A 23,072-nucleotide genomic window follows, 5' to 3' on the forward strand; every position below is an offset into this window, starting at 1 on the left:
GGATGTCCCTGGTGGTCCAGTGGTTAAGACTCCACGCTTCCACTGCAGGGGGCACGGGTTCCATCCCTGGTCGGGGAACTAGGATCCCACATGCCTCGTGGTGCAGCAAAAATAATAATAATAATAATAAATTTTTTAAATAAAAAATTATGCAGTAAATGCAAACAGTGTTTAATCATATTATTAGTTTTATAATAAAACACCATACTAGAGTATATGTGTGATGCTTTAGTTGATGGATGGATTTTATATATATTGTATATAATATATATGTGTATAGTTTCCATTAAAACAAAGCAGTCTGCTTAAATGGTAGTAAGTTCAATTTTGCTGAGTTTCTATTTTGCATTTGTGCATCAAAATAAACCATACTTTGTTTTTAAAAGAAGTTTAGCAATATTCTCTAAAAGAAAAGAAACATGCTTAAATACAAACCATAAACTTTCTGTGAATGCTTTTGCTCTTCCTATGAGACATACTTTTAAACATTAGCTTTACCATTTTTATTGCCACATTTCTGAAGATAAACACTTATGTTTCATAGAACTCCATAAAAATGATTACCCAAGAAAATAAATTATGTAAATTCTTTTAAGTTAAATTTTCTGTGATTTATGCCCAACATCCAGTATTTGGGCTGACAATTAAGTGCCATTTTCAACTCATCAAATTTCCAAATTAAGTTTCCCATATTGCACAGTCAACTTTTTAAAAACATACATCAGAAATTTTCCTTATAAAAGGGCAGATCTATTCACTGGGATGGTTACCTTTAGGATAGGAAACTCAAAGTGTGTTTAACTGAGTAATAAGAATATTTTTTGACAATGGGACTTGACATGGGTAACTGTTACATGATTCATCTCCTTCAGTTCTCTGTGTTTTTCCACTAAGTGGGTTGCTCCCTGTGGATCTACAGAGTGGAGATAGCAGAGGGTCATAAAAGAGGTATTTTAAGCACTCTGGTTTCATAGTGTATGCTTGATGGACAGAATAAAATGTATTCCTCCAGCTGTTAAAGAATGAGGGCAGGGTAGATAAAAGGAGAAGTGAAGGCAAGGCAGAATTGGATGTCAGTAAATGCTGCAAACTCAATGTACTTGTACCTCTAATCCTTTTCCTTATCTCCAACTTTTAATTCCACCAAAAAAGTCCTTATATTTTCTCCTTACTTCCCACTCATTGTAGCCCAGCCACCAAAGAGACAGGATTCCACATAATAGCATGAATTTATACACACACACACACACACACACACATACAAACCCAAGCTCAACATTTGGTGCTGTTGAAGAGAATTTAAACATTTTAAGATGCAAGACTAAACTTACATTATCTGAGGTATGGTAAAAAAAAAATAATCACAATAAAAATTAAAAGTGCAATGAATAAGAAAAATGAAAAAGAAATCCACATGTTATAAACAGGCTATAAACACATTTATAATTCATAAATTGCATTAAAATGGCTGTTTTATGTCATTAATTAAAAATAACAAAAGTAAGAAAATATGCTCGATGCAAGGTACTTTAAAAAAAAACAAAAAACAAACGTTAATAAAATACTTTTATCTGCATCAAAATAGTCTTTGGAAACCAAAAATAAAAATGTATCGTATGCTTTTTCAGGTTGATCTGTAAAAGTCAGAAAAATACATAATCCCTACCATTTAACTTTCTGGAAACGGAGTCCCAGTATGCACCAAACATAAAGCAAAAGGCTTTATGTCATACTGAACTAAAGCAGTGAACTCCCTATATTGGTACAAAGAATTCCAGTTTAGTTCCTATCGGGAGACATTTTTGTTTCAGCCAAACTGAAACAAATGTCCTGACTTCAGTACAGTGTAGTGTAACTGAAGCTGTGTCCAAAAAGTTGTCTTCAGACCGCAAAGACACCTACAGAAACTCCTGAGGGGAAGGTGTGGTTTCTCACAAGGCCAAGATGAATATCATCCAAAGCGAAACTTGAGTCTGTATTTCACTGTGTTGGGACTTCTCCGAGGTGCGGAAAGGGGAACCTTTGGCTTGATGGGATTAGGTGGCTTTTTCTTTTCAGGAGCAGTAACTGTGAAAGAAAGTTCTGGCTGCTCTGATTGCTTGAATCTTGGCAGAAAGTGGGTAGAGATGTGCTGAGGTTTAACACGGGGACTGCAGCCCCGTTTAGCTTTCCCTCTCTTATTCAGGGCCACGTACCACTCCCGCCCCGTTTTTTCAGTTCTGTGTATTGCTGAGGCATAGGTATTATAGCTGTTTTCTTGAAATCGCTCCCTGAACTTGCAGTCATCTGTAAATTTGGCCTGGGAATAAAAGAAGAAGAGGAAATTTAAGTAGTGATAATATTTTCAGCATGTAATAAAATGAGGTCTTTTACTGTAAAGAAAAACCAAGAATTCCATTGACCCCTGCCCTCCTACTCCATTCTCTTTTATAAAGACACATTTGCTTCTTTTAGAGTTGCTTTAAAATTACTATTTTCGTTTCTATATTCCTACTTTATTCATCTTTGTAATGCTGATTTTTGTTTACTATGTACAATCGTGAAATAATATCAATGTATATAAAAATGATAACAGGAACTCAGTATATTTAAATTCTATTACTCTTTTTAATTACTTTGAAATTTTTAGTTAAAAATTTAACTTATAAGATTTTCCCCCTCTTAAGCCATCAAGAAAATAAATAGTACTATATTATTAAGAAACAATTGCTGGGTAAAACATGAATTCATTCAGAGAAATGGGGTCATATTATCCTTTGAAACAAGAATACATTTTTCAATCTTATCAGCGTGCTTCATGGTGCTGAGAAAGGGGTAGCATATGGCCCTATTAATATTGCATATGTTAGAGTTCTTTAGGAAAGAATGTATCTTCACACAGTGATACAGGAGAGTATATTTGATGGCAGGAAGAAAATAATTACCTTTGGAGTCACTAACAATACTTCAGCCAGATCTCTCTCTCTCTCTCCACACACACACACACACACACACACACACACACACACACACACACACACAACTCTGCCCTTGAAATGCTCACAGAACAGTGGATTAAGCAAAGAAGTAGACATCCATCACAATGCAGCTTGATAAATGGAACTATGACAGCGGTATGCAGAGGATACAATGATAGCATAGAGGAAGGGCATCTGAGAGGATGGAGGTAGCAGGGAAGAGGGCAGGAAGTCTTCCTAGAAAAGATGACTTCTGAGCTGAGTCTTCAAGTCCAACAAGGTGTGAGCAAGGCAGGTGACGTGAGAAAGGATTTCAGGGAGCAGAAATCGTGTGTTCACAGGTCAGCAGGACACCACTATAAGTAGTTCAGTGTGACTTCCACTTAGGACGCACGGAGAAAGGAAGAAGAGATGAGGATGACCAAGCAGGCCACAACAAGCTCTGAAAAGGCTGAGTTTGCCGTATTGAGGAAATTGAACGACCACAGTATAGGGGAAGCAAGTGAGAATGTGTCAGACAGACATGCGATCAAATGCCAATCTTGCCAATTGAGTTCTTAGCTTTAGGCTCTTTATCCACAATCCTTGCAACTGTAGGGCTATTGTGAGAATCAAAATATTTTTCTAAGGAAAGGATCTGGAGCTTTCATCAAATACAAGAGTCCATAGCCCCCAAAGAATTCAAATTCCTAACCTGGGCTAGACCAACATGTTTCACAATTTCAGGGAGCACCATTTGTATAAACGTCCTGGGCTTGGAAATACCAAATATCTTGACCCCTATATATAAGAACACTAAACACACACACACACACACACACACACACACACACACACACAGATGATTCTTTCTATATCAAACCAAGAGGTTCTATAATGGAATTAAAAGTCCTTTAATTCCCTTGCTTTTCTAATAATGCCAAACTTCCTTCTGCAATACAGATCCCAACACTGTAATCTAGAAGTCTGAACATTGCAAGGCAGTCTACACAGAACTACTGTTGATGGCCACATGGAATTTTTGATTTGTGCAAGGTACTGACAATATCAGAAGACAACCAGTTTCAGAGTATTTCCAGCAGCACATTTATCTTATGTACGACAGTCTATCCAGGTTATTTACATTCGAGTGTAGTTCAATCAATAAAGCTCTTTATTTGGAGGCGATGAAGCTATATATAAGCACTTGTCTACTGACGATTCCCTGGACTGGTCTCTAGCAGGCTATAAGCCACTATTTTTTTTTTTTTTTAAGAGATTGGAGTTTATTTATTTATTTATTTATTTATTTATTTATTTATTTATTTTTGGCTGTGTTGGGTCTTCGTTTCTGTGCGTGGGCTTTCTCTAGTTGCAGCAAGCGGGGGCCACTCTTCATCGCGATGCGCGGGCCTCTCTTGTTGCGGAGCACAGGCTCCAGACGCGCAGGCTCAGTAATTCTGGCTCACGGGCCCAGTTGCTCCGCGGCATGTGGGATCTTCCCAGCCCAGGGCTCGAACCCGTGTCCCCTGCATTGGCAGGCGATTCTCAACCACTGTGCCACCAGGGAAGCCCCCTGCCTAGCTCTTAAAAGGACTTCAATGCTCTCCCATTCAATTAGATAATCCCAAAGTTTTATTTTAAAATAAAAGCTATAACCGTCTGGAATATTTTCTGCTACAGAAAAGAACAAGCATTTTAGAAAGGTGTGGGAGATTTCATTAAAAAGGGTAGCAGGTATATTTACCCTACCTCAGATTTTTTTCTTAAAATCTATTTGAATAACATTTTTAATGTATAATACATTATAGACCTGACTTCTACCCTTGTTTCGCGCACAAAAAAATCATTTTCCTGAAATAAAGATAGCAGTGATTGCTTTATTCAATTTTGACAGTTAGATTTTTTTAAGTGTACTGCATAATTTAACCTTATTTTTTCCTTAATGGTGTCAAAAAAAATAAAGAAGGAACATGTCTTTTTTTTTTTTTTGTCTTTTTAAATTGATGTGGCCAACAGACACACATGCGTGTGCATGCACACATACACATACACACACACACACGGTATATTAACCTATAGCAATTCCATCTTACTGTCTTTCATGGAGTGAAAACCTACCAACGCCACCCCCGAAAATTATTCCATCTGAAAACTTTCTCATTTCCCCCTCAAGGTTCATGTTCTAAGTTCTTTCTTAAGAGAAGCCTTAAAGAGGATGGCTGTTCAGGCTCTAGATTTTTCAAGGGTCACCTAACTGTCACGTGGGGTAGAGATGTTCAGAATTCTGAGGACCCACACACTACTTGCTGGCCCTCAGCCATTCCAAACCCCACATTAAAACAGGAGTGAAGGCAGTCAGACTGTTCTGGATTTCTTAATTGAATTCTAATTTAATATTTTGTCTGAAAAATTCTTCCAGCTACGTTGGAACAGAACCATTTGAAACAAACATAGTGAGTTTTTCATCAGGAGATCTGGTTTCTTCTGGAGGGATGGACTATTCCTGTCAGTATTCCCAACCCTGTTCAGACAACACGGCGACGCTAAGCAGTTCATCTCTGTCCCTAATGTTACGCATGAAGCATCTTCACAACAGAGTCACCAAGCAGCAGAGCCATTTAAATATATTTACCATTTACCATTACACAATTTTAGATAATAAACTTTCCAGGTTACTTTTAATTTGTGAAATCTCCTTTGAATTATAAAAAGTGCTTTAGCAATATATATACTTTTAAAACAATAGAACTGGATTATTTCCCTAGAAAATGGGAAGTGGACGTAAAGACTTTATCTACAGTTCAGCTGTGAAGTAGAGAGGTGAATCTAATTTCAAATAAGCTATTGAAATCAGGACCCCCACAACCTCCACCCTACAACCATCAGCCACTACAACAAATGCATTCATTGAAATGTTCGTAAAGAGGCCCTATCTTTGTTTCAAACTCAGTTTTTTGTGGATTCATTCCACAGATATTTATCGACTGTATATCACATGCCAGACACTGTGCTGGTTGTCACTTTTACAGTGAACAACAATATAGCCATGGTCCTGCCCATGTTCTTTGTTGACTTAAATTATTTATGTTTTTCTCTATAATTTCTCCTTGACCTTGCAAGTGTAAAAATAAGTTGTAGTCAACAAGGCATAATTGCAAAACTAACCTGTTTAAATTGGCTGATGTCTATGTAATTTAATGGAGTCTTAACTGAAAAAAACAGATGAAAATTAAATTAAACTACTTTTGCTTGAATATGCAAATTATTCAGAGGTGGGGCAATATAGTGCTATTAAATAAAACAAGAATTTTTGGCTTAGGAGGATACTTTACCTTGATTCTACTCATCTCCTCACGTGATGAGGGCACACAGTGAATATTTAAAAGAAAGGTCAAATTCAGTTCAAAGAAAGTAAAACTTTGACTGTGATATTCCAGAAAAGACTAATTCTGCTTAATTAAAATCTGAAGGTCAATGAAACCAAACAGAGAATTCTTTCTGAAACAATATTTTAGAAAACTTTCTAAAACCTCTTAACATAGTTTTGTTCCTTAGTAAACATGCTCTATGATGATTGAGACTCTTGTAGCAAATGAGTTGGGGCTATGCCTACAAGTCCCGATTCTCATTATGTGTGACTGAAGAAGTAAATATGCATTGTATGAAAGAGGTGTATAAAGAGGATTGAATTTGTACTAACAGCAGTACAAACCCTGGTGTCTGCAGGCTATTTAATCATTTAATCAATTTTAATTCTTTATTTCACTTTGTTTTCTTTGATTTGCCTCTTTCTCTTGAGAAACTTTATGAAGTTAAGAAATAATTAAATATAAGTAACTAAAATGCTATTATAGACTATATAATATTATTAAACAATTAAACTCTTATTATAGACTGTAATGAAAACAATTAAAGACCAAGCTGTGCTCTAAGCAAAGTTTTCTTGCTGCCTGCATCCTTACACTTCTGGTTTCCCTGCCCCCTTTCAATGTATTTTGGTTCCCACCCCTAGTCCCACCAATGGGACTGCCGGGATCAGGTCCCCTAAGCCCAGGCTGTTTCGTATGGTTGTGAAGGATGTTCCCAGCACAAAAGCACCCACTTTTGGTGGTGAGTGAAGGCTGAAAGCCAGACCCTGCTCCAACTGCTCCCAAGCAGAGAACCCCAGAACAGGGTAGCATGCATGCACAGGAGCTGCCTCTTTCTCTTTACTTTACAAGCCTCATATGGGTCAGTTGATGTATGACCATCTCCAGAGCATGGTCATACTTCCTGCTTGACACTAGGTATCTGGTCATTCTGTGTCTCAGTTCTTCATGCAACCAAGGAAATATACAAGTTGGATTTAAATCAGCCTGAGGTAAGGTAATGAAGAATGCTAGCCACATGATTTCTCCTCCTCTGAACCTCTTGAATTTGACTTCAAATTACTCAGGGAGCCAGGTCAAAACGCAGAATACCCAGGCCCTATCTCCAAAGATTGTTTTAGTAAGTCTGAGCTGAGACCCTGGAATCACATCATTAACCAGCATCCTGTGTGATCTTGATGCAGGTGAGGTGAGAACCACACTTGGAGAAGCATGGTATAAGATAGTTTACTGTCTGATGCTCTTAATAGCTCAAAAAAGCTGGGTTATTGAGGGCTACCATGTGCCAGGTGTTTTACATATATTATTTCATTCTTGCTATGATTCCATGACTATTAGGATGTTATTACCTGATTTTCCAGACAGAAGAGTAAAGAAAAGGATTCGTCTAAAGCCCCACATTTATCACGTGCCAGGGTAGGCCTGTGACTTAAATCTCATCTACTGATTCCTAGATTCAAGCTCTTTCAGTAACACTGTACAAACCCAGGGCATCTCCTAGGCTTCTATATAGTCCTACCAGCCCTGAAGTTGCTCCATATTAAAATACTGATGAAAAACAAGTGCCATTCCCCCAACCATCTAAGACGTAGAACACCATCTCTCACTTTAGGCTGAAATGGATCTCTGAAATTACAAGTCCATTCATCACAGGCAGATTTCCTCAATAAAATAAGCCCTCTAACCAGATTTACATAGTGTGAAATTAAGAGAAAACTGACAATTACTGCGAAGGTAGAACACTGAACCCATTTTTTAGCCTGAATTACTAGCTATTCAATTCTACTATGTAAATTGAAAGCTCTTAGAGGGCAAGGCGAGTTTCTCTTCAATGCCTTTCTATAGCTCAGGGTCTTGACTGCAAGAGTGGAGTGCTTAATAACTTATTTTTTTAATGATGTTGATGACCATTACCCAAGCCTCCGTTTCCCCTTTCAGTAAACATGCCCAGCTTTAGGGGCTGCGGACTCCTCCTCACTGTGTCCCCAGCTCAGGAAGTCCAGTCCAGACTCTCATCCCGGGCAAGCCAGCTGGCACCCTCTGAAACCAGGAAAGGAGACTGTTCTAGTCCTTGCTTAGGGCTGATCAAGCACACATTCCATGCCTATTTCGTAAACTCTGCAACTAGCTTTCCTTCCAAACATGATTCCCTAAAACCCTGAGAAACAAAAATAATTCCACCACGTGCTTCTTTCTGTATCTTTAAAATGAGCTAAAATGTTTTTCCCCAACAGGCAATAAGTGATCATGCATACTTTATGAAAAGACTGAAGAATTCATGATAACCACCCTTTTCAAGATTTAGATTTTTTTAAGGGGAAAAACATGATGCACAAGAAGGATCTTAAAAAATTATGAGATTATGACCATTGGAAATCCTTGCCTCTTTAAGATCTTGAACCTGGGAATTTTGCTTTCAAATTAGGTTCCTTGGAAAAAGGAAAACCCAGGAGAAAAGGGGCTACTGTATGAAAGACGAGTTGGACCTAACGAAAAAGAGGCCAATAATAAATGGGATTTGCGGCTGGTCTAAATATCTGAGGAGGTCACAGCTGCCTGACCCCAAAATCAGAAAGTATTCTGAGAGGAGATAGAGGATCATCAAACAGCTGCCTGAGAGCAAATTCAGGAAGATCTGTTCTAACATTAAATGCTGAATACTTTCCAGGAACTATTCTAAGTGTTTTATACGTATTATCTCATTTAAAATGCTCAACTATCACCATGTATTTTTACTTTAATTTTCTTCCATTTATAGCTGATAAAACCAAGGAACAGAAAGATTAAGTAAAATGACACAGTGTATCTTAAGTAGAATGACACAATTGAACTGTGCTCTTCACCACCACAGTCAAGACCTTTTACTCTTACATCTAGACCCACCTCAGATAAATCCAGAAAGGCTCGCTATGCAACTTTGGATAAAGACAATAAACCTGAAGTGAGAGCAAGAACAGAGTGAGGAGGAACACGAACAGACAGGCAGGCAGAGATAGAGACCAAAAGAGAAGGGGGCTCAGCCCCACAAAGCACCGCAGTCTGGGAATAAGTTGAGAAAGAGGATACAGGCCACAGTGAAGGCTCTGACTAACCCTCATAGCCCTTGGGGAAGCAATTACCTGCTCTTACTCTCAGTGATTCCCAAGGCATCTTGAGAAGAAGACCAGACACCTTCATCCTTATAAAGAATGCTGAAAAAAACCTGCACGCTAGGAATTTAAATGCATTGTCTACTTAGGGTCTATCAGTCAAGGTCTTAAGGAGAGCTGCATGGAGATTACTATGAGTATGTAGGTTGACTGAGTGCATGAGCAGAGCACACGGAGATGGCTGAAGTTCAATGAAAACTTCTCTTACCGAATTAACAAACTTAGCACACAAAGGAAATCAGCATGTATGTTGCCTAAGTTTAACCTTTCTGGCCTGATAATAGTGTTTACCATCTTCCTGTCCACTGACAATGAAGCATTTTCTAAATGAAGAGTTTCTGTGAACAAAACAGATCTCTTTTCTGTTCTGAAAGTACATCCTAAAAGGGGGTTCCCTATGCAACTCATCTTCACACTGAATAACCAACATTTATAAAACTGTGTGACAAGTTTTGTGGTGCACACATCCCCTCCTTTCTAGACTTTAAAATCAAGTAGGAGACACAGAAGTAGATGGGAAAAAAAGATCCTCCAAAAGGTTTGGAATGAGAGAGAGAGAGAGAGAGAGAGAGAAACAAGCAAAAATATTCTAAGGATGAACCACAGTATTCATTCTTTAAAACGTAATACAAAAATATTATTAAAACATGCAATTATTAATTCCTATAAAATAATAGCTGAAAACAGTGTAAATAGTTCCAAATGAAACAAAATATCTTCTTTCAAGCTAACTTTTCCCTACCAAGTATTATAGCATTTAAAGGGAGAGAGAAATTTTGAAGTATGTAATTCTGGTTCAATCGTTAACTGTGGTAACTTGGGAAAATATTTAACATCTCTGAGACTATTTCCTCACCTAACTATGTAATGAGATAATGTGAATGAAAGAGATTTTAAAGAAATATGCAAATCTTTTACCTCTGCCAAGTAGCTAATTTTTAATAGTCTGATTGTTACTATAAAAACGAAGTTGAAAATCTCCTATTATCCATGAGTATTTCTCGATACGCTATGGGTTTACTTTCCCCAGAATTATATGAATACTTTAGATTTATAGTTCACATTTACTTTGTAAATAAAACCCTAAAGTTACTCTTTATTTATTTAAAATTTTTTTCCAGTTTTATTGAGATATAATTGACATACGACATTGTGTAAGTTTAAGATGCACAACGCGGTTTTATATACATATATTTTTGAAATGATTATAAAGGTACTCTTTAAATGCCTCTGCACAATTATTAGTTTAAAGCAACTCACTAATCCTAAGCAACATTTAATCCTAAAAGTATAAGGGGTTTTAGCCTTTTTAGTGGTGATGAAATTTTGTAAAAACCAAAACTAAATCAAATAATTATATTTAAAGCTAGCTATAAGAAGAATTTTTCAACATGTTTGTTTAACTAGAAACTGAAAAGAGGAAAGAAACCATCTGGCATAAAACTAATAATGGTTAGAATTAATACTATTTCTAAATTCAACTTCCTTAAAAATAAATCACTTTATAATTTAATTAGGTTTCCATCTAGAGAAAAAGTGCTAATAAATGCTAAGAGAAAGTGGGCTTGGACAAATGGTTTAGAAAGAATCCACATAATCATAGGGCTTAATTTTTTATCTACAATTCAGCTCAAAGTCATCAGAATGACTTTTATATCAAAGGGCTTCAGTGAGTGACAAGAGCAAGGCTTGCTTTTGTACTGTTTAAAAGTCATTATTCCATGAAATAACTTTAGCCTGCCAAGATGAGAAAGAATAACAGATGCTGTTTTTGCATTATCTGCATTATTTCGGCCAGCCATCCTTAGACATTTGGGTCAAGTTTCTGGAAATTTGTTACTTGCATTTGACAGAGGAATCATGTAACCTAACCTTTCAGTTTGACCTTTCTAATTGGCATCCATTTGTAGTACTTCGCTTTCTGTTGCAATTATCCTTAAGCTGCCCCAAGGTAGTCTATTTTTTCGTATGTACTAAAGCATGAATCAGAATATTTAAAAAATTAAGATTTTCACCCAAAACAAGCAAACCAATAAGAGAGAATTTCTTTTTAGGCATTGCATATTATTATGATGCTTAGATTTTGAAGGTGTTTCAATCTTTTACCACCTTAAAGTAGATCAAGGAAAAGTTATTCAGTGTCGATGCACTTGATCATTGTTTTTTATTTTGTATGTGGATTTTAAAAAATCAAATATTTTTTAAAAAATAAAATGTCATGTCCTACTTTTCCACAGCAATGAAGAACTTTTTCCCTTAAGATATGTAATAAATCAAAGAGCAATTATTTTATGAACACTATATTGTGGTTTACTAGAATATAGCAACCAGCTCAGAAGATGAAATAAGTAAATCTGGTTTTAATTCTTGTAATGGATGATCAAAGAGGTTACCAAAGATTTCCCATCTATCTTAATAAACTGAGATTTTAGTACTTTATTATATTTAGACTATATTTAAATTATCATTCAATAATAGGTAAAATTTATTGAGTACTTACAAGGTATCTAATACTGTTCTAACAAGCTTTATATATATTATCTCATTTAATCCTCAAATAACTGTAGAAATAGCTTGAATTCTACTGTCTCCTCCAAGAGATATTAACAAACCACCTTTAGATGCTAGAGAAAGGAAAATTGAAAGTCTTAAACATTAAACCAAGTGAAATTCTCATTCAATTTTTTAAAGGTCTGTAAAGAACAAATCATAATTAGCAAGTTCCAATTGATTGCACTCAATTAAAACTTCCTATATACTTTGAAAACTGGAAAAGTGATATTTCTCCAATTTGTTTAATAAGTGAATAAGGATTAAAGGAGTAGCTTTAAAGAAGAATTGCTTTTTAAAATGATTTAATATGACAAAACTCAGTACACTACAGAAAAAGCATAAATCACTTTTAAGGGCTGTGCATACTACTAATACTAATAAACAGAATCTGTGAGCGGGAAAACTAAGCTAAATATATTTTATTATCTTTAAAACATTTTAATGCTTCCCAAGTAATGAGCATTTTCAGAACAAAGCATAGAAATCTATAATTTGTAAATTGATTGCAAACTGTGTTAAGTGGGCTGAAGAAATTTTTAAGAGTGCAAAATTAGTCTTCATAGTTTTAAGAAGTGTTTTTGATGCAACAAAGAAACAAGATGGGGCTTCCCTGGTGGCGCAGTGGTTGAGAATCTGCCTGCCAATGCAGGGGACACGGGTTCGAGCCCTGGTCTGGGAAGATCCCACATGCTGCGGAGCAACTGGGCCCGTGAGCCACAACTACTGAGCCTGCGCATCTGGAGCCTGTGCTCCACAACAAGAGAGGCCCCGACAGTGAGAGGCCTGCGCACCGCGATGAAGAGTGGCCCCCACTTGCCACAGCTGGAGAAAGCCCATGCACAGAAACGAAGACCCAACACAGCCAAAAATAAATAAATAAATAAATAAATAAATAAAACAAGATGAAAATTTCTCAAATGAATCAAATTAAATTTCTCTATTAAAGGTCAAAGTCTTCTCACTATTGGTTTCTTCCCTCCATACTTATTAATATGAATATACGTTATATTACTTAGACTCCAGTTTTGACATCATGAGTAGCTTTTAAAATTAAGAACATGATCTACTGAACACACACACGATCACCATAAACAGGTAAATTAAAAGTACAGTATTTCCATAACATTTCTCCTCACTTGGACCACTTTTAAGAAATAAATAATGGCAATCACTTAGAGAATGCTGTTTTCGAATACACTTACCCTTAAAACTTTTTGTGGATTCTATATTATCTTCTCAAGTAAATAAAATATTTAAATGACCACTTACAAAAACACATACAATTCTCTTGGTTTAATGTACATATAATTTTACAAAAACAAAAAAAAGTTAAGTTCTCTGGGCAAATTGTCCTATCAATTTGGAAAATCACTTCATTCCATTTTACAAATATAAAATCTCTATAACACCTTTAACAAATATAAAGTGGTTCTACTTACACTTGCATGGAGTTTTCCTTTTTTTGACATCGCTAAAAATTTGTTGCTGAAAACTCCTCGTATTCCTACAATCCCCTGAGACACAGCAAATATTTCCAAAATACCTAGGATGACAGAAATCCCAAAATAAAACACAGACTCTTCTATATACCATTGTGAAGAATTAAATTTCTACGTAGATTGTCTCCATTCTTTATCACTGTGATTTTTTAAAAAAGTATTTAACATCCTTATTTTTTGTGACATTTATTATGTAAAATAAATAAAAAGGTCTAGCACTCAAGTATTCATTTAAAATGATAAATTTCAAGGTTCAAAAATTTGTGCTTCATTAGTAATTCTTTTTCTTCTTACAAATGATAAGTCACTTTTAGTAATCAATGTTTGACAGTAGAATCTTTTCAAGTTCTAAAGGAATGGCAAAGACTTTTTAAAATGTTTTACAAAACAGTCCTCATGCATTGTTTTTCTGTCAGAGATAATACAGTACTTTTAATATTAAAGCACAGAAGACAGTACTCAAGATTAGTATAAATCATTGGAAGCCTTGAAAATAATACTTATTTACATAAAAGAAATCCCTCTTCTCAAATGATCATAATACAAATCGATAAATCAATATATATCACACTCTATCATTTAGTGAGTTGCTCATTTAAAGATTATACATAAGATACTGAAAGCAATATAAATAATCTGAGACTATTGGCTCAGTGAAGTGTTTGATGGATTATGGTTTGAGACATCTTGCATTTTGAGTGACTTTTCTGGAAAAAATTTAATGAGGTATTTATTATGTTATTGTTTATATTTGACATTTAGTAGTCAGAATTATCAAGTCGATGTCCCTCTGTCTCCTTTAATAATTTGAAAGTCCACATCCAATGGGTCAAGAAAGTCACACACCACAGTTTAGAGTATTTAAGAAGATGAAACTCATAGTTTGTATATAATTGGGATTCCTGCCTGTTTACCATAAACTTGTATGTAATGTTATATGAACAGAAGAAAAGCATAGAGCTTTTTGTTAATTGCCTACAACAAAATGCAAAAAAAAAGGACAAAATAATATGGTCCACTAAAGCTAAAAAAGGACTTGTCCTGGAAGAAAGGAAGGAAACAAGCAAGGATGGGAGGGAGGAGGGAAAAAACATCTCAACATTTCAATCTGTAATATTTTGAGTACATATTCTAATTAGAATATGTCAATAAGACTATGACGAATAGAGAAATTCACCAGATTTTCTTAAAACAGCAGTGTCCCCCTGCAGTAATTGAAGTTCATATAAAATTATTCAACTTACCAAATGCAGTGTATTGTGGATACACATATATATATAATACATGTAAACACATATATGAATATCTTTATAGAGCACTTATGTTGAACAATGCGACCTAATACCTATAATTGTAGCAAATACTGTCGCTTATTTATTCAACCTGATTTCTTAAGAATACTTGATCAGAAAGTTCATGAAGGAACTATTGTTCTTGTGATAAGCATTCTTAGCCTAGAGTAAATAAAACACATCTCAAGAAAACTGCAGCTACCACTTTATTAGTGGCTGTTGCTTTAAAACAAACCAAAAAAATCTAAAAACTGTTGGAAAGGAACTACTTATGCTTCTAGGAAGAAAAACTCCTAAAAAAAAACTGTCTCAAAAAATTCTTTCCTTCAAAATGTTTTCAAAATGCTATTTACAATAGATTTTGCTATGCAAATTATTTGACTGTGATGCATACCCAAAAAAGATTTAAAAGCATTATCATTTTATCAAATAGTAACAAAGCACATAGAATCCTTTGTAAAGATAAATTTACTACACAACGTAGTGCTGTAATAATATTATTAATAAAACATGAATAAAACATCTGATACAAAGTTATATTTCTATCAAAATTACAGAATGATATTGAAAAACAGCATTAATGATTTTGGATATTTCAGAGATGGGGGATGTGATTGTGAATACTGTGTAAATGTCTGTTAAAAAATGAGACAGGGAGAACATGAGAAATCATCTATGTGTAGAATGACAGCCACAAAAGAGACAATGTGGAGTTGGTAGAAAAGGAGACTTGACCATATGTTTCCCCCAGTTTACTCCTGGTTCTGCATTGTTAAAGGTTTTTTTATACCATTGTCTGGAAAATTACCTGGTTTTGTAAATGCAAATCTATTGTGTATTAGTGGAAAAAAAATACATGGTAGCATAAAAGATAAAATTCTCATTAAGCATATATGTTTGCAGACTATCATTTAAGAGGTCAAGACAAAAGGACTCTGTAAATATATCTTTAATGGGAGCACTGCTTTGCTTATGTAAACTATTGGTTTCTGACAACATATTCTATTTTTAAGAAAGACCCATCTTGACTCAACTTGTTTCCCAACACACTGTACATTCTGCATGTATATGTTATATAAATTTGCATTGTAATAAATTTTAAATATGGGAAAAATGAAATAATATATATTAAAGTGTTATTTTATTACATACTACATGGTTTCTTTTCTTGTAAGTTCCGGTATAAAAAATGATATAATGCCTGAGAATGAAAAGATTTTATAACAGTAAGAAAATTATATTTAATTGAAAGCTTAAAAACATACTTTTACATACATCATTCTATTTAAAATTATGAAGAATGCAGGAAAGAAAAAAGATGAGATTAGATGAAATAATTGTTTTTTCAAATAGGCAACTTTGGTATGATGTTCTAAATAATGTAATTATGGTGTAATATTAGGAACCTTGTTAAGATCATAGTTTCCAAAGTAATTTCAACAGCAATTTCATGATGTCTTTTTTCCTAGAATATAGGAGCAGATTCTACAAGCCCGGCAATTCAACCTCCTGCCCCCGCACCCCAAAAAGATCACAGGCCTATTGACTTTTCATGCCAAATCTCAGTAACTCATTAAAGAATTCTAAGTATTTTACACCCATGTGCATTAAATCACACATATATAAATTCCAGAAAACATTTCTCTAAAACTGATTTTTTTTTCAATTTCAGTAATTTCCTCTTAGGAGTCAGTAATAATAAATTTGATGGGAATTTACAGTTCACGTGGAAGCCCAGATGGTATCCCCAAGCAAAATTATGGAAGGCCAAGTGTGTCTCACAAATCATAGATAGTCAATGAATGTTTGCTAAATTGGATTGTTTCTTTGACCTTCTCACTACCTCTCTTCCTTTTCAGGACACCCCATATGTACACATGTATGGACACATGCCTTAGTACTCTCCTGCTATCTTGGCCCTCTACTGCTGGGGGAGTGGGGCAGGGAGAGAGTTAAAGTGCAAGTGACAATGTGTTATCTTTCCTAGGGTGTTCACATTTAAGAGGATCAAAAGAAAAAAGCAGGGCTTCCCTGGTGGTGCAGTGGTTGAGAGTCTGCCTGCCAATGCAGGGGACACGGGTTCGAGCCCTGGTCTGGGAAGATCCCACATGCCGCGGAGCAGCTGGGCCCGTGAGCCACAACTACTGAGCCTGAGCGTCTGGAGCCTGTGCTCCGCAACAAGAGAGGCCGCGATAATGAGAGGCCCGCGCACCGCTATGAAGAGTGGCCCCCACTTGCCGCAACTAGAGAAAGCCCTCGCACAGAAACGAAGACCCAACACAGCCATAAATTAATTAATTAATTAATTAATTAATTAATTAATTTTAAAAAAAAAGAAAAAGAAAAAAGCAGTGCTTAACTGAAGGAGTTATTCTCTCTTGGTGGAATTTTGCAATTGACATCTAGGTTGAAGGATGCAAGAACTCAGTGTCTCTCAGATTATACACTGTTTAATCCACTTACTTACAAGCATAAGTATGCGTTACAAAGTAAAATTATTCCGGATATAGGTTTTCTTACTTAGTCCCCTCTAGAATTTTTAATACATTAGGACTCTATCAATGATGGCTGATAAATTATGTAGACTTCTCCTTTTTCTCTCTTTTCTCAGTGAATGAGAAAGATATACAGATATTCCATGTATTCAGAAGCTTTCAACAGCCCATCTGAAAAATCCTCAAAGAAAAATCATTTAAAACTGAAGTTTCTCTACTTGTGCTCACACAGCAACAAATATGCCATGTCTTTATCAAATCTGAGTCTTGAAATATCCAGTTTAGTAGTCTTCATTGATTAAGTTAGCAACATAGAAATTTTCTGCTTGAGTTTTTCCGTACAGAAGATAGAGATTCTGGTTTATTTAGGCTTTGGGGACTATATAAAGGTTGACTTTACATTAACATCAAAATTGATAGTGAATTCAGATTTTTAAAAGTTAGTAAAACTGAGGGTTTGGTTTAGCCAAAATACAAAACTGGAATTTCTATATTTTATGTGAACAATTTGGCTTTGTGTAGCTATAGCCTTAAGCTTTTGCTCCCTAAATTGACAATTACTTGATTGCCTATTCTTCAATGGCCCAAGATAAGCCAACAGAAGCATTGTTTTGGAACTAAACTTGAAAGCATAGAAATTAAAACAAAGTCTTTGTTTCTATTCAGTAGTGGGATTTTATCATCTATCTTGTCTTGCCCATCTTTCTTCACCCTTCCCTAGTATTTCCTCATAATAAGAGTTTATGTGCAATGAGCTTGATTCGTTTACCTGTCTTCAAAACCTGGGATAACTACTGTATAAGAGAAGCTAAGAATATATTAAGTGGTATTCCTTAACTAAACAAATTATATTTCAAATCTATGGCCAGTGTACCTCTGATAGCCAAACTAGAAAATATTCACAATTTGCAAAAATTTTAATGTCAAAAGATAGTTGTGAAACATATATTCCAACATATATTTATTTCTTCTGACAAACATTACAGAAAATTATTGAGTTTAAAAGAACTTGTTAGATTGTTTGGCATGGCAAAGTTTTGACTCTTTACAGAAGTAGCAAGCTGTGACAAAATAATGTAAGTTTTCTATCACTGCTAACTCACAGACTGTAGAATTAGATGATGAGAGAAAACTCTGATGTATTCTCCATTATCCTCATGGTCCAAGCTCGTTCAGTTTCTCTTGAGAGACTTGGACAAATGGTTCCTCATCTACTCTAACCAACATTCCATAAACAACTCCTGAGTTTACATTATGTATCAGGAAACCATCAAGCGCTATCTACAAAGAGGTATATGACCAACTGCAATTAGCAGGGCCTGTTTCTCTTTCACAGCTACTTAAAGACAGAGATTCATTTTAAACTTCCAAATTACTTGCTATCCTTTTAAACATGACGTATTTCATAAATTCTTCACGGATCTATGGTAGCAAAATCTTATGATATATTATTGGACATTCCAGACATCACAGAGCTGAAAATCACCATGATTTAAACACTTAAATTATACTTTCCTCTGTGAGAAAAACCTATGGAAGGCAAAGGAAAAAAAAAATCCCAACTAACCCAAAAGTAACCAAAATAACAAGCTTGGTGAGCTAGGTATCCTATGTTGGGTACATGAATAAATGGATAAATGAATAAGTGAATGATTGCAAGCCAAGTGAAAGACACAGACTAAACTCTGAAAGGCTGTTATAAACTGAAATGAATTAGGAAAGTGTTCATTAAATTAAGAAAGTTTTATTTAGGCACTTCAGTTTTGTTTAAGAAACAAAGCAGTGTTTTGTGTCTGTTCTTTGTTAGATATCTTTCAAAGTGGATTTTAAAATAAAATGTACCTTGGAAATAAATACTGGCCAATGTCTTCTTTAGCTGAATGTGTTCTTTGTTGATCTGTTCTCATTTTCCTTTCTATCCTTTTCTACAATTTCCCCTCCACAAGGCCTAAGCTGCAAAAATCTTTGTCTCTTATGATTTCTTCCAAGAGAAGAGGGTGAATATCTTGGGAATAAGTCTGGTTTTCAGAGATCCCTAGCACACCGAAACCCACCTCCCGCACATCCTTTTACCCCTCTGGGGTCCAACCTGCCCTCCTTGCAGGCTAACTTTGGATGTTCCCTTGGGAACACAGAAGTTATCCTCTGTTGAGGCTGATTTTTTGGATAAACTGCAAGAAGAACAGAATAGAAACAGTGTTCATGTAAGTGAAAGGGGAAAATATTACTAGAAGTGGGGAATGAGCTCTGATGGCTGGTGGAGGAAAAGAGTTTGGTGGGACAAAATGAGGACAAATGGAAATACTGAACTAGACACAACTCTTGCTTACCCTTAAATCTTAGGAAATTCCCCTTCGCCCTAACTGACCTTGCCTTTTATCACCGAAGATGGTCAGTTGATTAGTGAGTGTAATAAACCTTAAAACATAAAAGCAGGCACCTCTAAGGAGCGTGTGGGAGGGCCTGGGACTCGCTGGGGCAGACAGGGAAGGCCCTCTCTCGGGTTTGGTGCTCCAGGCCACCTCGCCACGTGCAACCCAGACAGCTGGAGCGGCGGAGCCCGAAAGACCAGTCAGGGGCAGGAGGCTGGCGTGGACCCGCTCGCCTCCCGGCGCGAACCGCCAGCTCTTCCACTTCCAGCCTCCTGAATCCCCCGGAGGAAGTTTGCCGGCCGGCCATCCCACAGACGTGCACACCTCCAACCCTTGTCGGGGGCGGGTGCCAGATGCCAGCCCCGCTGTGGAGCCCGCGCTCCTCCGGAGCTTGGGTAAGAAGAAACCCGTGGGGTCATTGGTTTGAGACGGAGAAAGTTAAGTACACCTGGGAGCCACCAGGCTGACACTCCGGAGCCGGGTGACCGTGTGCGCATCGGTATCTCCTGGCCATGTTTCCGCTCTCCCTGGGTCCCTCTGAGGCCCGGGCTGTGCTTCTGTCTGTTGGACTAACCCGGGCTGGAAGACCATCTGGCCCTACGGAGGAAAAGGCCCGCAGAGATCTCCCCAGTCCCGCATACAACCGCAAATCATCTCTCCCCTCTGCTGCCTAGAGGGGCAGTGAGAGGAATCAGAGGAGTGGCAGTGATGGTCTGAAAACTCAGATGGGGTGGAAGGGAGGAGAAGATGAGAAAGGAGGGAAAGAGAGAGAGCTAAACTCCGAAAGAAAATTTAAAACTTGGCTTAAAAAAAAAAACTACAAAATTTTCACCTGTACCGAATTGAACCGCCTCTGAATTTCTTCTGAAATAAAGAACTTTCCCCTAATTGTCCTTGGGGACCAAAGGCGGGCCACTCTTCCTCACAAGGTCTGGTCATGGTTTCAAGATACTAAAAGATGCTAAACCCAACTCCGCAATTAATAATTCTAATGTCCATCACGTCTCCCTCTCTAAACGTGTCCGGTTTTCTAGATCACTGTCTTCTTCCAAACAGGGAATGTCTGGTCTCCCGTATAACATACATATATATTCTATATGTATATAATGTGTAAATATGTACGTATCTACAATAGACATATCCATATACACATATGTATATATACATTATATATAATATTAATTTGGGGTTATGGTAGCCATTGTGAGGGGCAGTATGTGAGATCTGATTATTCTAAATAAAACTGTTCAGTTATGGGCAGGGAAAAGGGGTGCACTTTGATGCCCAGTGAAAAATGCGAGTCTGGTAAACAGAAGCTAAACGAGGAGAAAGGAGATTTTTGGTTTTTCTCCAGGCACAGGCTGGAACTCCTCTTTGGGACCAGGGCAAACTGGAAACAAGGTGCCTGTCTGCACCAGCCTCCGGGTAGCCTATACCTCAGTAATCACCATTCCTCGTACCCACGAGAGGGGAAAGTGTGTGCCCGCCACGTAGACGCATCTCCACCCAACCCGCCCGGCTGTTTCGAGGGCCGGCTGGATCCCAGTGGCCGGGGCTCCAGAAGGTGGGCTTGCAGACCAGGGAATCACCAGCTGTCCCCTCCCGAGACTCCCGCCGCCCGCTTAGGACAGGTTTTGTAGGAGAGCAGGCAACTTACTTAACGTATTGGCTTCGTGGGAGCCATTGACTTTGCCATCCGGGTAGATCTGCAGATGGAAACCGATGCCCACTCTGCAGTAGAGGCTGCCGGTCCGGCGCCCCGAGGGGCTCCACTGGAAACTGCTCTGCTCCAAGCCACTTCCTTGACTGCCCAGAGAAGCCCCGGGGGAGGAGGAGGCAGAGGAAGAAGAGGAAGACTTCGTGCTACTGCTGCTCCGGCTGCTGCTGGCTCCTCCGGCGTTCCTACCGGTGGCAGCCGGTCCGGGTTGCCCTTTGGGTGCGAGGCGCTTCTCCCCTTGAGCCCAGGCGCTGAGGATCAGGTGGCTGAGGAAGAGCAGGAAGAGGAAGGACAAGCTCATTCTTCCAGCCGCGGGGGTCCTAAGTGCATTTTGCAGGGCTGGTTCTGGGCTCTGCAGCCCGCGCGCGGCTGTGTGCCTCTGGCGCTGCCCCCCTCGCCGCACCGGGTGGACATAGCCTCGGGGAAGAGAGAGGGAGAGGGGGAGAGAGAGAGAGAGAGGCCACCCGAACGGATCTCGGCGCTGGCACTGGGATATTTATAACGCCAGTGATCTCACTGCTCGGTGCACGCCTGCGAAGCTTCCCCTCACCCGCCGCTTTGTGTACTCTCCGGCCGGTGCGGGGAGGGAGCCTCGCCGTCCCGGGGGCGGGGGTGTGGAGGAGGGAGGAGACGGGAGAGGGTGAGTGGGAGGAGAAGCCAGGCGGAGAGAAGCTGCACCCCGACGCTGGGCGCGCGCACACCGAGGCCACGCACCCCAGCACTTCTCACGCGCCACACGGCCACCCGCCACTCGAGCCAACGCTGCGCGGAACTCAGCTCCCCGCGAGCCCTTGAGTCCTCCTGGGGCAGCCACGGGAATGGGAGGGCGAAACGTGGGAGTGAGTTCTCGTCCCTCGCACCTCTGCCGCAGGCTTGCGTCCCAGCAACGCGCTCTCGCCTACCCAGGACACAGTTTCCAGGTTCCCTTCCCTTTGCCCAGCAGACCCGACTGGTACAACCCCTGCCCCGGGGATCTCTCGGGAACTGCGTCCCGCCGAGGCATCCCACCGCTGCAAGTGTTCGCAGCGCAACTTGGAAGGCTTTGGTGTGGCGCGGTGGGGAGAAGGCTTTTGTTGTTGCTACCGATTTACTAATAGAGCTAATGAATGGATTTACTCAGCGTTTAGAGAGCCGCCCTAAGCCTTTACGCCAGGGCTCGAGCTGCTTTCCTGTTGGGAAACTCTTGGTCGCGCTAAGCATAATGCCACCGAATTTGTTTTTCCTTCTGGGAAGCTCTAGGTCTGCGCCCGGGAGGGAGAGCGCACACGCACACCGTGCTCGGAGCCGGGCGAGAGGGGTAGGGGTCTGGGCGCCAGCACATGTGACTAACTGTCCAGTTGTCCTTTCTCGCCCCAGGATCCCCGTGGCAGGAAGGATTAGCTAACGGCTCGCTTCAGCTTACTCAGAGCTGCCATTGACTGAAGGGCCGACTCCAATGAATGATTAATGATGCGCGCGCTGGATTTCAGGAAACCTGAGAACGGAGAATTCCCGTGTATGCAATGCCCCTACTGTCATTTATCTGAGAAATATACCTGGCTTGCATTCTTGAAATATTTCCATCTGAAAACATATTTGAAGGTTTAAACTACACTCTGGTACATTATTCATTGCTCATTTTAATGAAAAGGCTGTGATTTGGACCGATAAGGTCAATTCATATAAGCCAAGGTTGATGCTAGGAGGTG

At 38.5% G+C, this 23,072-nt stretch overlaps 1 protein-coding gene across 2 annotated transcripts; it reads right to left on the reverse strand.

Moving 5' to 3' along the window:
• Positions 1-1,534: 1,534 nt before the first annotated feature.
• On the reverse strand, positions 1,535-21,762 carry FGF5 (fibroblast growth factor 5). Of its 2 annotated transcripts, XM_007165604.2 has the most exons (3): positions 21,325-21,762; positions 13,449-13,552; positions 1,535-2,299 (listed from the first exon to the last, which is right to left on the reverse strand). In XM_007165604.2, the coding sequence occupies exons 1-3, from the start codon at positions 21,683-21,685 to the stop codon at positions 1,952-1,954; spliced, it is 813 nt and encodes a 270-aa protein (XP_007165666.1). In that variant the 5' UTR covers positions 21,686-21,762; the 3' UTR covers positions 1,535-1,951. The 2 variants fall into 2 exon arrangements, with proteins under 2 accessions (XP_007165666.1, XP_007165667.1); XM_007165605.2 differs by lacking the exon at positions 13,449-13,552 and having other exon boundaries at positions 2,194-2,299.
• Positions 21,763-23,072: the final 1,310 nt, after the last annotated feature.

Source organism: Balaenoptera acutorostrata, chromosome 5 (assembly GCF_949987535.1).
Source record: "Balaenoptera acutorostrata chromosome 5, mBalAcu1.1, whole genome shotgun sequence".
NCBI classification, from domain to species: domain Eukaryota; kingdom Metazoa; phylum Chordata; class Mammalia; order Artiodactyla; family Balaenopteridae; genus Balaenoptera; species Balaenoptera acutorostrata.

Coding starts and splice junctions, on each gene's coding strand:
- FGF5 (XM_007165604.2), bottom strand. CDS start 21,685: ATGAGCTTGTCCTTCCTCTTCCTGCTCTTCCTCAGCCACCTGATCCTC. Junction 13,553..21,324: donor CCACGAAGCCAATACGTTAA/GTAAGTTGCCTG, acceptor CTGTCATCCTAG/GTATTTTGGAAATATTTGCT. Junction 2,300..13,448: donor AAGGAAAACTCCATGCAAGT/GTAAGTAGAACC, acceptor TTTTATTCCCAG/GCCAAATTTACAGATGACTG.